Below are 14176 nucleotides of genomic sequence, written 5' to 3' on the forward strand. Positions count from 1 at the left end.
TCTCTATCCACTATGCCATGATACCTCTCATATGGGTACTTAATGTTCATTGAACTGAATAAATATTCCTAACTGACCAGGAGAGGATAAAACATATATATCCTCTGAAATTGAATAGAATCAAGGATCTTAAGAGTTGGAAGTAACCTCAGGTGCCACTTAACTTAAATTTGTATCTTAAGTAGTCATGTAGCCTTAATTGAAGACCTTTAGTGAGAGGGAATTTGCTACCTCTTGAAGCATACTATTTTATTTTTTATAATTCTGGTTATTAGGAAATTTTATTTTCTAACATTCTGCCTGAATCTGCCTCTCTAACTTCTATCCACTGCCTCCCAGTACTGCCCTCTGGGGCCAGCACTTTTCCTGTTTCAGTAAAAAATAAACAAAGCTCTCTACTAAATTACTTACATACACTTAAAAACTATTAAGAATGGTTCAAATTTTAGGATATTAAGGGATTTTGTTTTGCTTTTAAATTTTTGGCTTAAGAAAATGGAAAAAAAATCACTGAAAGAACTAACTACCGACTGCTGACTTTTATTATGTATGCAGACACATTTCAGCTAGGTGACTTTTTTCTTTTGCTTTGTCAAATAATTATTTTTAAAAGCTAGCAAACATCAGCGCAATATCAAACACTAAGCCTGTAAAGGATACGGGGCTGGAAAAAATAGTTATTCATAACTATGTAGAGTTAACATTATTGAAATGGAAACACAACAAATATGTTCAAAGACTTAATTTCACAATACTTGAAGCACAACTTATTGCAGCAACTGAAAACATTAAAAAAAAACCTGCTGTCAAACAGAACTCAGACTACATTTAGCAAAGGTTAAAAAAGGAGCAATTTAATTATTACAGTTTACAGAGTGCTCTATGAAGTTATTAAAAAGTGAAAAAAAAATAGTGCATTAAATTGCTGCAATCTTTACACCGTAAAAATAAAAGTTAACAGTAGTATGAAAAAAGCCATCCACAAAGCCAGAAGTCTGTAGTGAATAGATCAGATAAATTGCAGTATTTTGGAAATACTTATAAAGCCATATTTAAAAAATAAAAAATAACCATTTATAAAAATGAAAGCAGCATGCATATCCAAGGCTCTTCCATAACTTTCTCTTAGTTGACAAGTGTTTAGGTAAAAATTAAAAGCTTAATATTCATCATTCATTAAATTAGGTGAAACAAACTAGGCAATCCCACTAGATCTGGTCACTCAGAAAAGCATTTTAAGAACAAAATACTCAACTAAACTCTTCTTCCATGAAAACAGCATATTTTTAAAAAATGGTCCTATAGTCACAAACAAAAGTGTCCCTCAAATAGGAATGAAAAGCACCAGTCTTTACAAATAAGTTAATATGAACTATGGCAAAATAGTTGTTAATACTACAATAATTTGCAAGCAAAAGCTAGCTTTTAAATGGCTAATGATACTTATTAGTTTAGGAATTTTTTCTATAGCCACTGAAATTGTTATAGAAGGCAGAACTTGACTGAGAATTCTAGAAAATTCTGGACTGATGCATTATCTGTACATTATTTTACATTATTGTTAAAAAACACTCATTAAGCATATATTTACTACATAATTCTTTTTCACATTTTTGGTACAAAGTTTATTTCAGAGATTCTCTCTGTAAATTCTTATGCCGGCTTTTTCCCTTATTCAGTACATTTTCTTCAGTTTAATGAAAAGCAAAATCAGCCTTTTATTAAAGTAGAAACAGGAGTATTACAGATATTCGTAGCAGCATCCAATGATGTCTTCAACTTGAAAAAGCCAATGACACAGGCCCTGTGGCTTGGGGTTCCAAAATGTATAAATATGCTGCATTTTCATTTATGTGTAAGTTGTACAAGCACGTGCACAACTTTCAAAATTAGTGCAGGGCCTGATGAATAAGACACAGAAATAAATCAGTTTTTTCTTTTTTTTTTTAAACCTGTTTCTAAGAACTTTTACTCTGTAAAATGTTTGGTCACTCAAAGCTATAAGCTTAATCACATATCAAAGAATACAGGCAATAAAGCCCATCTTACTAGAACATACAGTATTAAGCTGGACAAAATTATAAGAGGACAAAATCTAGTGGTCACTTAATTCCCTCAAAAAAACCTAAGAAACAGAACGTTTCCATCTTGCATCAGAATAAAAATGTATTAAAATCTGAATTTTTACAAGTTGTCTTTTAATCAGTGTTCTATTTACAATGCAGAACTTCCGCCAACTGCAGTAGTTTAACTTTGGCACAACACTAAGTTCCATTCCTTTCGAGTATTCAATCCTATGTTATGAGAATGTGTGTATGTCCAAAAATATTCTGAGTTTCATAAAAGATTAGGCCCATTCACAGTAAATCAGATATCTTGATTTCAAGAATTGAGTCCCCTTCACCACTGTAGGTAACTATAAAGGAAAAACATGAGACTGAAAAATTCAAGAAAAAAATGTTAGTCAAAACCATATCTGAATTTTTCTTAAAGCACTTTAGACATGATAACTATAGGAAAAATTAACTAAAGTGAATACATCCTTTATTCTTTCTGGTTATTATTGAAATTACTTGCCACCCACAGTTTACAAAATGCATTAGATTTCACGTATAGCTAATATATGTATAAACTGTATAAGCCTTACATATAGTAACTTTTATTCATGTGAGTAGGGCCTATAATAATTTATCAAAGATGATTAGTTAAAAAAAGTAGATTCTATTTATTTACAAGCTTTGTGACAATACATATAAATGTGTGTATATGTATATATAGAGGGGGGCATTGTGGAGCATAGGGACTGGTATGCTTTTTTATCTGAAAGGCTGACTCATATGTATATATATATATATGTATATTTAAGTGTGTGTGTGTATGTATGTATGTATGTTGGTATATACAAGCATACTTTCCTTTATGACGTCTGGTAAGATGAACCCACATTTTTACTACACTAACAGAATTACCTGTTTGAAACAAAATTGTGATGGGTCTTTTTGTAGTGAAAAATTCTCTTATAATGTATCTGTTTTGTAAATCCAGATTTATTTTAGAAGAAAGGTACCCTAGCTACATGGCACACAAATGCATATGCAATACACATATGTTTTTTGAAAACTGTGGGGTTCTCATGTGAATTTTCTGAACAAAATTAGTATTATTATATTTATCATGCAACATAAATACTGCCCATGCAAGCTGTTAAAGTGATATTACACTTTAGAATAGTGCAAAGAGCTTCATGTTTTCAGTATATTTCAATCCCTTCCCAAAAAATACATCAGGGTCTAAGATAAAGAAATCAACACAGCAGCAATTCTGTTGATTTATTTTGGCTGCATACATATTTTGTCTTTTTTAGAAATAATGGTGAAAGAAAACCTGTTAAAAGAATTTTGTGCATCTGGGTCAGAAGAAGGATGGCATAAATATTTCTGATACTACAAAAAGTCAAATGGAACTTTAGGGTTAATCTATCCAAAATGTTTTAAGTTATGACTTATAATGCTTATGTTATGCTTTATAATCAGAAATGCAGTTTATACTATTAAAGTAGTTGCATTTTTAGTTTCATCTATTTTCATGGTTACAAATATATTAAATTTTACTGTTTTTTTGTTTTGTTTTGGGGGGCTAGGCAATGGGATTAAGTGACCTGCCCAGGGTCACACAGCTACTAAGTGTTAAGTGTCTGAGGCCGGATTTGAATTCAGGTCCTCCTAAATCCAGGGCCTGTGCCCTATCCACTGTGCCATCTAGCTGCCCCCTATGTTAAATTTTATAAACTAGACAAGGGATTGTTCAATAAACAGATAGAACGCTTGTGAATCTGGGGATAACATGAAAGGCAAGAGTAAACAGACTAAGAGAAGAAAGTTATAGGTTCAGGAATGGGGGAGAATGGGGTAAGAGACAATTATGAATACATGCATCATGTGCACAAGACTGAAAAAAGAATCTTTTCCCTCCCCTACTTTATTTTGAGAACAATACAATATTATTAGACAGCATAATGCTACTTCATGTGAATGTTCAACTCTAGTCCTTGATATTGATACACTAACATATTTTATGATAGCTGTATCATTTTTAAACTGTATTTCTATCTTTGAAATAAACAAAATGTTTCAAAATATAAAGAAAAGAAAAAGAGAAAACACCTAATAATCTAAGATGAATATAGATGAATATTGACAGTGACAACCTTTAAGCACCTCCATTTCTAACCTGAAATAAATTTTCCAAATTAGAACTACAGAAAAGTTATAAACAATTGAATTTTGTAGTGGAATTAAAGTTTGGGGAAATGGCCAGATTTTAAAAAATTCAAAGTTTTATTGGTCTAGGGGTATTTCATTCTATGAGGTTTTGGGTTCACAATCAGGCAAAGACTTCATTTGGAGAGGTAAGGTGGAAAAAAAAGGACCGGAGCCAAAAGACTGGCACAAGTTTCAGCTCTGTAATCACCCAAGTGATTCAACACCTGCAAGCCTCGATCTCATCTGCTATATGGGAATGATAATAAGTCCTTACCTCCCAGGTTCTTCACAAGAAAAATACTGTGAACTGCTACACACTACATAAATGTGAACTCTTTATGATGAGATACTGTTAGCCTTGTACTCTGGAGATCCCATTACAAGGAGAACTGCAAGTGCTGATCTCCAAGACACCAAGGACATGCTATTCAGCACTTCTTAAACTGTGGGTCATGATCCACAGTTTAAGAAGCACTGAAGGAGTCACAAGTGGAAGAAGTTTAAGAAGCCCTGCAGTATAGATAACAACAAACAAAACAACTGCCTAATCAAACATAAATTCCTATATGGAATAGAATAGGTCTGTTGGTTTTTAATTGAAGAGATGACTACTCTTACTACGTGAGTCAACTTAAATTCTAAATTAAAAGGCTAATAAATTTAGTGGGTGGAGGAAAGCAACAGGTAAGAGTTCAGTAAAACCTAAAACACAATGAGAAAAAAATAAAGAAATACTCATTTTCACCTAGTTTCCTAAAACTGAGCAATCCTCACCCCTGTAGTTATTCTTTCCTTCGGATATACTTTTCCCCTTCTTTTTAGTTTTCGTTTTTGAATTCTTTCCTTAAATAGGCAAAAAATGAAGCTTTAGTGAAGGGTAGGTTGCAAAAAAAAAAAAAGTAAAACACATTTTATTATTTCTAGTTCTGATCATCAAGTCCCCTCCCCCAAAGGAGTGGGTAAAAATCTAAAACAATTAAAAATACATTTACATATAATATTCATTGGGGAAAGAGATATGTACTTTAAACAATATATACTACTGGATGACACTGGGGACCATTAATTGTGGATAGAATAGAAAATGCTCAGCCTCAGTATGAGAATAAGCACATTATTTTTAGCTAATTTGGGAACAAAGTATTTGCTGGCCATGCTAATAGAATCTGATCCCTTCATTAGATGAAGGAAAAGTAACCCTAGAAGCTGTTACACTGGAAAGTCATTTAAACAAAGGGACATTTCCAAATGCATATAGTTCAAATGTGCACCTACATGTATTAAAAAAAACTTACATTTTAATCATCTGACTTAGAGAGTTTCCGCTTAACATGCCGTGGGGGTTCCCAGGTGTCACTGTCATCTGTTTCTTCATCATCCTCTTCCTGATCATCTATTATCTCATCATCATCTTCATTCTCCTCAAACAGCTCTATTCCTAACTCAGATCTTCTTTGTCTTTCTGCAAACCACTCTCTGACCTGCTCATAACCCATATGTGATTTGGCAACAAGTTCATCAAGGTCTTGCTCATTAAGAAATTTGTGCTTCATATAATAATCCTTAAGTATTGCAGTTCCAGTTTTAAATTTTATGAGTGATGGTCCACGGTCCCAGTTGTTTATCCTTTTGCTTCCTCTAGGCCTCCCACGAGGTCTTCCCCTTCCTCTTCCCTTTGGTCTTCCTCTCCCCCTTCTCCTAAAGGAAGCCTGTCCATTCATACTATTTGAACTGGCACTCTGATAGTAATAGTACCATTTTAAATTCCCATTTTTCCAAGCATATCGTGTATCTCCAAACCAACTAACAATATCTGTTCTAGCAAGCCCACTTTCCTCAGCCAACTTGTCATATTCTTCTGGTGATGGCCACTGTGTTCGAACAAATGCACTTTTAAGTATGTGCAACTGCTCTGGTGATTTTTTACACACTTTGTTTGTGGTAGTCACTGACTTAGGTGCTGCACATTCTTCCTGAGGAGAAGTTTCTCCAGCTTCTTCTTTGGAACTGCCTGCATTGCTTTCATCTATTTCTGTTTTCTCTTCCTTTGAAGCTTTGGATTTCTTTCTGTCTGTAAACCAGGCATCAATTTCTCTCCTGGTAAGTTTGGTTTGTGCTCTTAACCTGTTCAATTCTTCATCAGTAAGGACAGGATTATTGAGGAAACTTGCTTGGAGGATGCGCAACTGCTCTGAAGTTTTCTCTTTAAATTTTTGTGGAGTAAAGTCAGGGAAAGAATTCCCCAGCTGCTTAGTCTGTGGAACAACAACTGTCGGGGATTCTGCAGTCTCGTCACTAGAATCAATAACAATAGGGGTACAAGCTTCACTGTTGAGATGGACACACTGATTACTCTTGGAATTTCTCTGATTATACCTTGTGTCACTAAACCACTTTTTGATCTCGCCTTTAGTCAGGCCTGTTATTTTCATAAGCCTGATTACCTCTGAGTCATGAGGAAACTGATTTTTAAGGTAGCTAACTTTTAATTCTGCCAGCTGTTCCTTTGTCTTTTTTGCCCGGATACCAAATGAATCAGGATTCACCAATGCAGTTTCATGCTTGATTAACTGAGGAGTTGGAGTTGGGGCTGGGGCTGGGGCTGAGGTTGGAGCTAGGGCTGATGCTGGCACTGGCGCTGGAGCTGGCGCTGGGGCTGGGGCTGGGGCTGGAGTTGCAGCTACTGGCTTTGTTTCTGCAATAGCCTGAGCACTGTGCACCTGACTTTTCTGCATATGAGTTTGATTTGGAACTCCTGCAACTGTCAAAGCTATAGGTGTTGTTACTGGCAATTGGTTAGTGCCAGCTACTTGTGTAAGGACCAGACCTGGCTGACCAACTATTTGGCATGTCTGTAAAATGGAAGGTAAACCATTACTAGCTGCTGAAATGTGTGTAGGAATCACTGTTATTGTTTGTGGTACAGTATGTACTGTGCCATTGAATTGTTTTCTCCTTGCCTCCTCTACTTCTTCTGGAGTCCAACTAACACCATGTTTCAGGCGTTGGGCTGAAAACCATATCTTGATCTGTTCCTCTGTATATTTTGCTTGAGCAGATAGAACTGTAATTTCAGACATTGTTGGGTAAGGGAATTTGTTGTAGGTGTTGAGCAAAAGGGGATTGTTATCCAAAGCAGCATTATAGGTGGGAATGCTGTTAAGAGGGATTAAAACTTTAGGAATCAAGTTAGAATTCTGCTGAGCTGACATAGCTGCTGTTATCACCTGTGCTAGCCCAGGCTGAAGAACTGCTGCTGGGGTAACTACTGTATTTGTGGTATTTGGATGTATACTATTTACAACAGAAGTACTTGTATTAGACTCAGATGCTGATGAAGTTGGATTTTTTACTACTTCTTCATGACCTGATTTAGTTTCGTTCTCTTTCTCTTCTGGAATGTCTTCAGAGTTATGGAAAACTGCAATCCGTTTATTCTCTACTTTATTTTTCATCATTTTCATTATTGGAGTTTTGCTGATAGAAATCCCTGATGAGGGAGCTTCTATAGATTCTACCTGATCTGAATTATCTTCTTTTACAAAACTACCATCAAAAGTCAGATCATTAATTGTTTGCTCAAAGATTGTCTGATTATTTCGTTTTACCATAGTCAGCTTAAAATTCTCTTCTCCAGGATGATATTTCAAATTATGCTCAGAAAGCGCATCATATCTTTTGGTAAGAAAATTGCATTCAACACAAACATAGGATGAATTTAACACTATATTGGGATGTTCTGAATCTACATGAAAGGTAAACATGTTAAGATCTGGCGTTTGAAAAGTACAATATTTACATTCATAGCCACCTTCAACTTTTTTATTTTGTTGATTGTCAGAATCTACAAGTTCTTGAACATCTTCATCACTTGAGATACTTTCTGCTGCTGCATTTTCTATTGGTGTAAGTACAGGCGGACCTTCATCCAAGTCTGATATCAATTCTAGGTCCGGATCCTGTTCACTAGCAAGGACCATGCAAGGTGTTGTTGATTTTCTTTTGCTTGCCATTCTGTTTCTGTGGGGAAATCTCAACTGTGATTAGAAGGCAATGAAGATCAAACTCCTTCAGTTATCTTCATTTGAAAAAAATGGCTTTTGGTTCTATAAGTCCATCCCATTTGCAACTTTTTCATAGTGCAATCAAGAAAAGAGCTTGTAGTTGGTAGCTGCAAAGCTGAGTTGCTGAAGCTTCTGAAGCAAACATCCAATCACCTACATTAAAGAAAACAAGTTTTACAGTGAATAATTATGGTTTTTTTAAATGAAGTACAGTAACACTATAGAAATCAGCTATAAAACACAGACAAAGGCCAGAAATTATCAGTAATCATCCTGTTTATAACAGCTGACACTTTAAGGTTTGTGTATATATGTACATATGTATATATTCAAATTTGATCCTTTGAGAAAATTAAGCAAAATGGTTATCACAAAGTTTATACAATGTATTAGAGCTGAAGTACTTTCTTTAGGGGAGAACTACTTTGGCTCTCATTCAGAGCCCATTTACCAAACTTGTCAGAATTTTGTAAAAATATAAGAGTAACCTGGCTTCCTGGACCAAATAACAAGGTGAAAAAATATGCAAACACACAGATAGCAAGGAAATTATACCTGACTGTGAGGAAAGAGACAAAAAAAAGTTAAAAAAAAAACTAGACATAACTCAGAAAGCAGAATCTAAGACCCTTAAACATAGGGAAAAATAGCTTTTCCATACCTTAAAAGGCCCTAAAGTAGATCACAGTGGAACACAAAGATGTTCATAATAATCACGTTGAAGATTGTTAAGAACTTCAACAGTCTCTTTGGTTTTTTAATTGGAAAGGAAATCTCTAGGTTACATACACTCTTTATAAACAAATGACCATCTGGAAAACCAAATCAATAAATATTTATCAAGCACCTGCTCTGTGTCCGGTGTATGCTGGGCATCAGGGATACAAAGACAAAAATGAAATCGTCCTTGCCGTCAAAGAGTTTGCATTCTATTGGGAAGATATTTACATATATGCAACATAAAAATAAGGTAAATTTTGGGTAATAAAGACTCTGGTAGCTGGGGAGAATGGGAAGGGAAAGATTTCATGTATAAAATGGTGCTTAAGCAGTGTTGAAGCAAACAGGGATTCTAAGAAACTGAGGTAGCAGATGAATATTCCCAATATTTGGGAACAGCCAGTGCAAAGGTCAGAAGACAGGAGATGTCCTGTGTGAGGAAAAATAATAAGTCTGGCCAAAAGAGTGTAGAAAGTGGAGTAATGTAAAATAACAATAAAAAGGTAGTTTGGAACTAGGCTATGAAATTCTCAAATTCACTTCCTGATTCCAATTACACATAGGATTTCCCTCCCCTTCACTATCTAATGCTTCCTTGGACCCCCATACCATTACTTCTACTCCTCCCCACCCATATGCTGGTTTTTTCTGGCAGTGTCCCTCAACTAATCCATTTCACCTAACCTTAACTCCTCCCAAAAGGCCAGGTACTGCTTCTGTCCCTAAAGCTTGCACTCTTGCTCTGGTTCCTGGGTTGAAACAACCAGGACAAGATATCCTGAATAAATCAATCTTATTTTATTAAAACATTCTCTATAGGATCTATGGGGAAAAGGAGAGACAGATGTTAGAGCATGAAGTTGAAGAGAATTTTAACCCCTGAAAGTTGGTGAGGGAAAATGGCAGCCAGAATTCAATAATCTGAAAAAGAAAAGAAGGTAGCTGGGGAGCCAATCCAGGTTAGAGAAGCAGTGCCAGAGGCTTACACCAGGAGGAAGACCAGGACCTAGATTTTTACTTTTGTCTCTTGGGACTCCTTTCCCCCCTCCTCAGAATCCCCATTATACACCTTCACCTCTGACCTGAGTTAGGAATGTGAAACTAATAGTTGGGACCTGATGGAAGTCCTGTCTTTCAACAGGTATGGATGGAAATGGTAGAGGGAAGGGAGTCCTTGACTCTCTGCAGAGATAGGAGATATTTCTGGAATTCCAAGTTGAAACTCTCAATGAATTTTCCTTTAAAATATTTTTAATTTGCATTTAACACTAAAAGAAAAAAAATTCCCTATACACAGCAGAAAAAGATTATTTCTATATAAATTTCTAAATCTTATATTATACATGGCTTGCTTTTCTTCTATGTAAACCTGTAGATATTTAATTTATTATTTAAAAATATGTTTCCATATTAGTCATGTTGTAAAAGAAGAAACAGGTAAAAAATGAAAAAAAAATAGTGAAATAGTATGCTTAGATCTGCATTCAGACTCCATCAGTTCCTTCTTTGGATGTGGATAGCATTTTTTATCATGCATCCTTTGGAACTGACTTGGATCACTGTATTGCTGAAAACAGCTAAGTCACTCATAGTTGATCACTGTACAGTATTACTGTTACTGTGTATAATGTTCTCCTGGTTTTGCTCACTTCACTTTGCATCAGTTTGTCTAAGTCTTTCCAGGTTTTTCTGAAATCATCCTGCTCATTATTTCTTACAGCACAATAGTATTCCATTACTATCATATACCATAACTTGTTTAGCCATTCCCCAATTGATGGGCATTTCCTCAATTTCCAATTCTTTGCCACCACAAAAAGAGCTGCTAGAAGTATTTTTTTTTACAAATAAGTGCTTTTCCCTTTTTTAAAAATCTCTTTGGGATATAGACCTAGTAGTGGTATTCATAGCTTGCTTTTTTTTTTTTTTTTGCTTTTTGGTGAGGCAATCAGGGTTAAGTGACTTGCTCAGGGTCACACAGCTAGTAAGTGTCAAGTGTCTGAGGTCACATTTGAACTCAGGTCTTCCTGACTCCAAGGCTGGAGTTCTATCCACTGCACCACCTAGCTGCCCCTCATAGCTTGCTTTTTAAAGAAAAATGTAATAAATTCAAAACATTACTTTCAACACTATCCTGCCTGTTTGTATTTTCTTCTGCAGGTGCTTCTGTTTTCTTCTGAGAATTTTCTTTTAAATATTTTAGTGACTCTTTTGGGGGGCAACTCTTGCTTTCTTTCACATCTCAATATTCTCCCCATTTGAAAAAGAGAAATAAGACCCTTGTAACAAATAAGCGTAGTCAAGAAGCTGTGTAGAAAAGCAGCTGGGGGGGGGGGCAGAGCCAAGTTGGCAGAGTAAAAGCAGTGACTTGCTTGAGTTTTCCTCCAAACTCCTCCAAATACCTACAAAAAATGGCTCTAAACAAATTCTAAAGCAGCAGAACCCACAAAAAGAGAGAGTGAAACAAATTTCCAGCCCAAGACAGGTATATTGCACCAGGCAGTGAGAGCAGCGCAGTTTGGAATGGGTGCACAGGCCGCAGCGAACCTGGAGCAGGCCTCACACAACTGAATCGCGGCCAGCTGTGGCAGTTTCAAGACTTCTCAACCCATGAACACCAAAGATAACCTAGAAGGTCAGTGGGAAAAGTCTGTTTCTGCAGTGGTGAGAGAGGAGCAGGGGTCTCAGCTCCAGTTCCTGAGAGCGCAGCCCTGGGGTGATGGCTGCCTCCTGAACTTCTGGCCCACAGACTGAGGGGGGAATCAAGTGGCTGATCAGAGGGGGATTACAGGGATCTCTCTGCTGGTGCAGGATTCTCTTGCTTTGCCCGTGCTTGGATCTGGATCACAGTTCTGGGTCACGGTCCTGGGGCGAGAAGGAGCGCTGGTGTGGTGGAGCTTGTAGTGGCTGTGAGAGGAAACTCTCACAGTTCCAAGGCAGAAAAGAGTGCTTGTGGTCCAGAGCACAGGCCAGGAAAGGAGTAAACACCTAGCCCTTGATCATAGCACCTTGGAAGAACTGAAAATGTATAGGTCCCTAGAAGTATCTCTGAAAACAGCTGCACAAAACCCCTGAAGCTTGGGACAGTACATTCTCCACACTGGAAACAGACTCCTACCTTAACAAAGAGTTTGTAACTCAAGTAATTGGCCAGGATCATGAGCAAGCAGCGCAAAAAGAGTCAGACTATATTATCTCACTTTGGTGACAAAGAAGATCAAAATGTACAACCAGAAGAAGCCAATGAAGCCAAAGTTCCTACATCCAAAGCCTCCAAGAAAAATATGAATTGGCCCCAGGCCATGGAAGAGCTAAAAAAGGATTCTGAGAAGCAAGTAAGAGAATTAGAGGAAAAACTGAGACTGATGCTAAAGGAGACCCAAAAAAATACTGAAGAAAATAACACCTTAAAAAACAGCCTAACCCAAATGGCAAAAGAGGTCCAAAAAGCCAATGAGGAGAAGAATGACCTAAAAAGCAAAACTGGCCAAATGGAAAAGGAAGTCCAAAAGCTTACTGAAGAAACTACTTCCTTAAAAATTAGAATGGAGAAATTGGAAGCTAGTGACAATTTGAAAAATAAAGGCACTGTTACATTAATCCAAAAGAATGAAAAAATAGAAGAGAATGTGATATATCTCACTAGAAAAACAACTGACCTGGAAAACAGATCTTAAAAACTTAAATATTATTGGACTATCTGAAAGCCATGATCAAAAAAAGAGCCTAGACATCGTCTTTCAAGAAATTATTGAGGAAAACTGCCCTGATATTTTAGAACCAGAGGGCAAAATAGAAATTGAAAGAATCCACCAATCACCTCCTGAAAGAGATCACCAAAGGAAAACTCCTAGGAATATTGCAGCCAAAATCCAGAGCTCCCAGGTCAAGGAGAAAATATTACAAGCAGCCAGAAAGAAAAGTATTGTGGAAACACAATCAGGATAACACAAGATTTAGCAGCTTCTACAGAATTAAGGGACCGCAGGGCATGGAATATAATATTCTGGAGGGCAAAGGAGATAGGACTATGACCAAGAATCACCTACCCAGAAAAACTGAGTATAATCCTTCAGGGTAAAAAATGGTCATTCAATGAAATAGGGGACTTTCAAGAATTCCTGAGGAAAAGACCAGAGCTGAATATAAAATTTGACTTTCAAATACAAGACTCAAGTGAAATATAGAAGAGGTAAACAGGAAAGAAAAATCATAAGAGACTTATTAAGTCTGAACTGTTTACATTCCTGCATGGAAAGATGATATTTGTAACTTATGAGTCCTTTGTCAGTATTAGGGTAGTGGGAGGGAAAAAAAATTTTATGTATGAGTTGAAGATGAAGGGGTGATATCTGGAAAATAAAATTAAGGAGTAAGAGAGGATTATACTGGGAGAAGGAGAAAGGCTCCCGAGAAGTAGAATGGAGTAAATTATCTCACATGAAATAGACAAGAAAAGACTTTTACAGTGGAGGGGAAATGGGGGATGGTGAGAGGGAATGAGTGAATCTTATTCTCATGATTTGGCTTAAGGAGAGAATAACATACACAATTGGGTATGGAAATCTATCTTACCCTACAGGAAAATAAGGGGGGAAGGAGACAAGAGAGCAGGGGGCTGATAGAGGGGAGGGCATAATCAAAAGCAAACACTTCTGAGGAGGGACAGGGTCAAAAGAGAGAATAGAATAAATGGGGGGTAGGATAGGATGAAGGGAAATAGACTTAGCTTTTCACAACAGGACTACTATGGAAGTGTTTTGCATGACTACACATCTATAACCTGTATTGAGGAGCTTGCCTTTTCAATGAGGGTGGGTGAGGAGGGAGGAAGGGAGGAAATTTGTAACCCAAAGTTTTAAAAACATATGTTAAAAATCATTTTTTAAATGAAATTTTAAAAAAAACCAACAAATGAACATAGTCATGTAAAACCATTCCACCCATTATCCATGTCTAAAAATGTATTTTTCCTTCTGCTTCTTGAATCCACTTACTCTGTCAGAAGGTGAGTCATTTTCTTCACCATGCATCCTCTCAAGTTCTGACTGGTCACTGCACTGATCAGAGCTCTTAAGTTTTTCAAAACTGTTTTTCTTTATAATGTTTTTTGTTATTGTTGTCCTGGTT

At 36.5% G+C, this 14176-nt stretch overlaps 1 protein-coding gene across 9 annotated transcripts in view; it reads right to left on the bottom strand.

The window, feature by feature from the left end:
* ZHX1 (zinc fingers and homeoboxes 1) overlaps window positions 1-14176 on the bottom strand; it is a 44892-nt gene that overhangs the window by 4013 nt on the left and 26703 nt on the right. The window contains exons 3-5 of one of the 9 annotated variants that reach the window (XR_002320437.2): window positions 5558-8479; window positions 5037-5105; window positions 834-2416 (exon numbers count right to left, since the gene is read on the bottom strand). Coding sequence is in view for 4 of the 9 variants with exons in the window: in XM_020964967.2 (XP_020820626.1) it covers window positions 5561-8275 (2715 nt within the window). In the remaining 5 variants the exon portion in view is untranslated. Of the gene's footprint in view, window positions 1-833; window positions 2438-5007; window positions 5106-5557; window positions 8480-14176 lie in introns of those variants that run through there. The other 8 variants (XR_002320435.2, XR_002320439.2, XR_002320436.2 and 5 more) reach the window with 8 other exon arrangements.

The sequence above is a fragment of the Phascolarctos cinereus genome, unplaced genomic scaffold, assembly GCF_003287225.1.
Source record: "Phascolarctos cinereus isolate Bilbo 61053 unplaced genomic scaffold, phaCin_HiC Scaffold_4;HRSCAF=312, whole genome shotgun sequence".
Classification (NCBI taxonomy): domain Eukaryota; kingdom Metazoa; phylum Chordata; class Mammalia; order Diprotodontia; family Phascolarctidae; genus Phascolarctos; species Phascolarctos cinereus.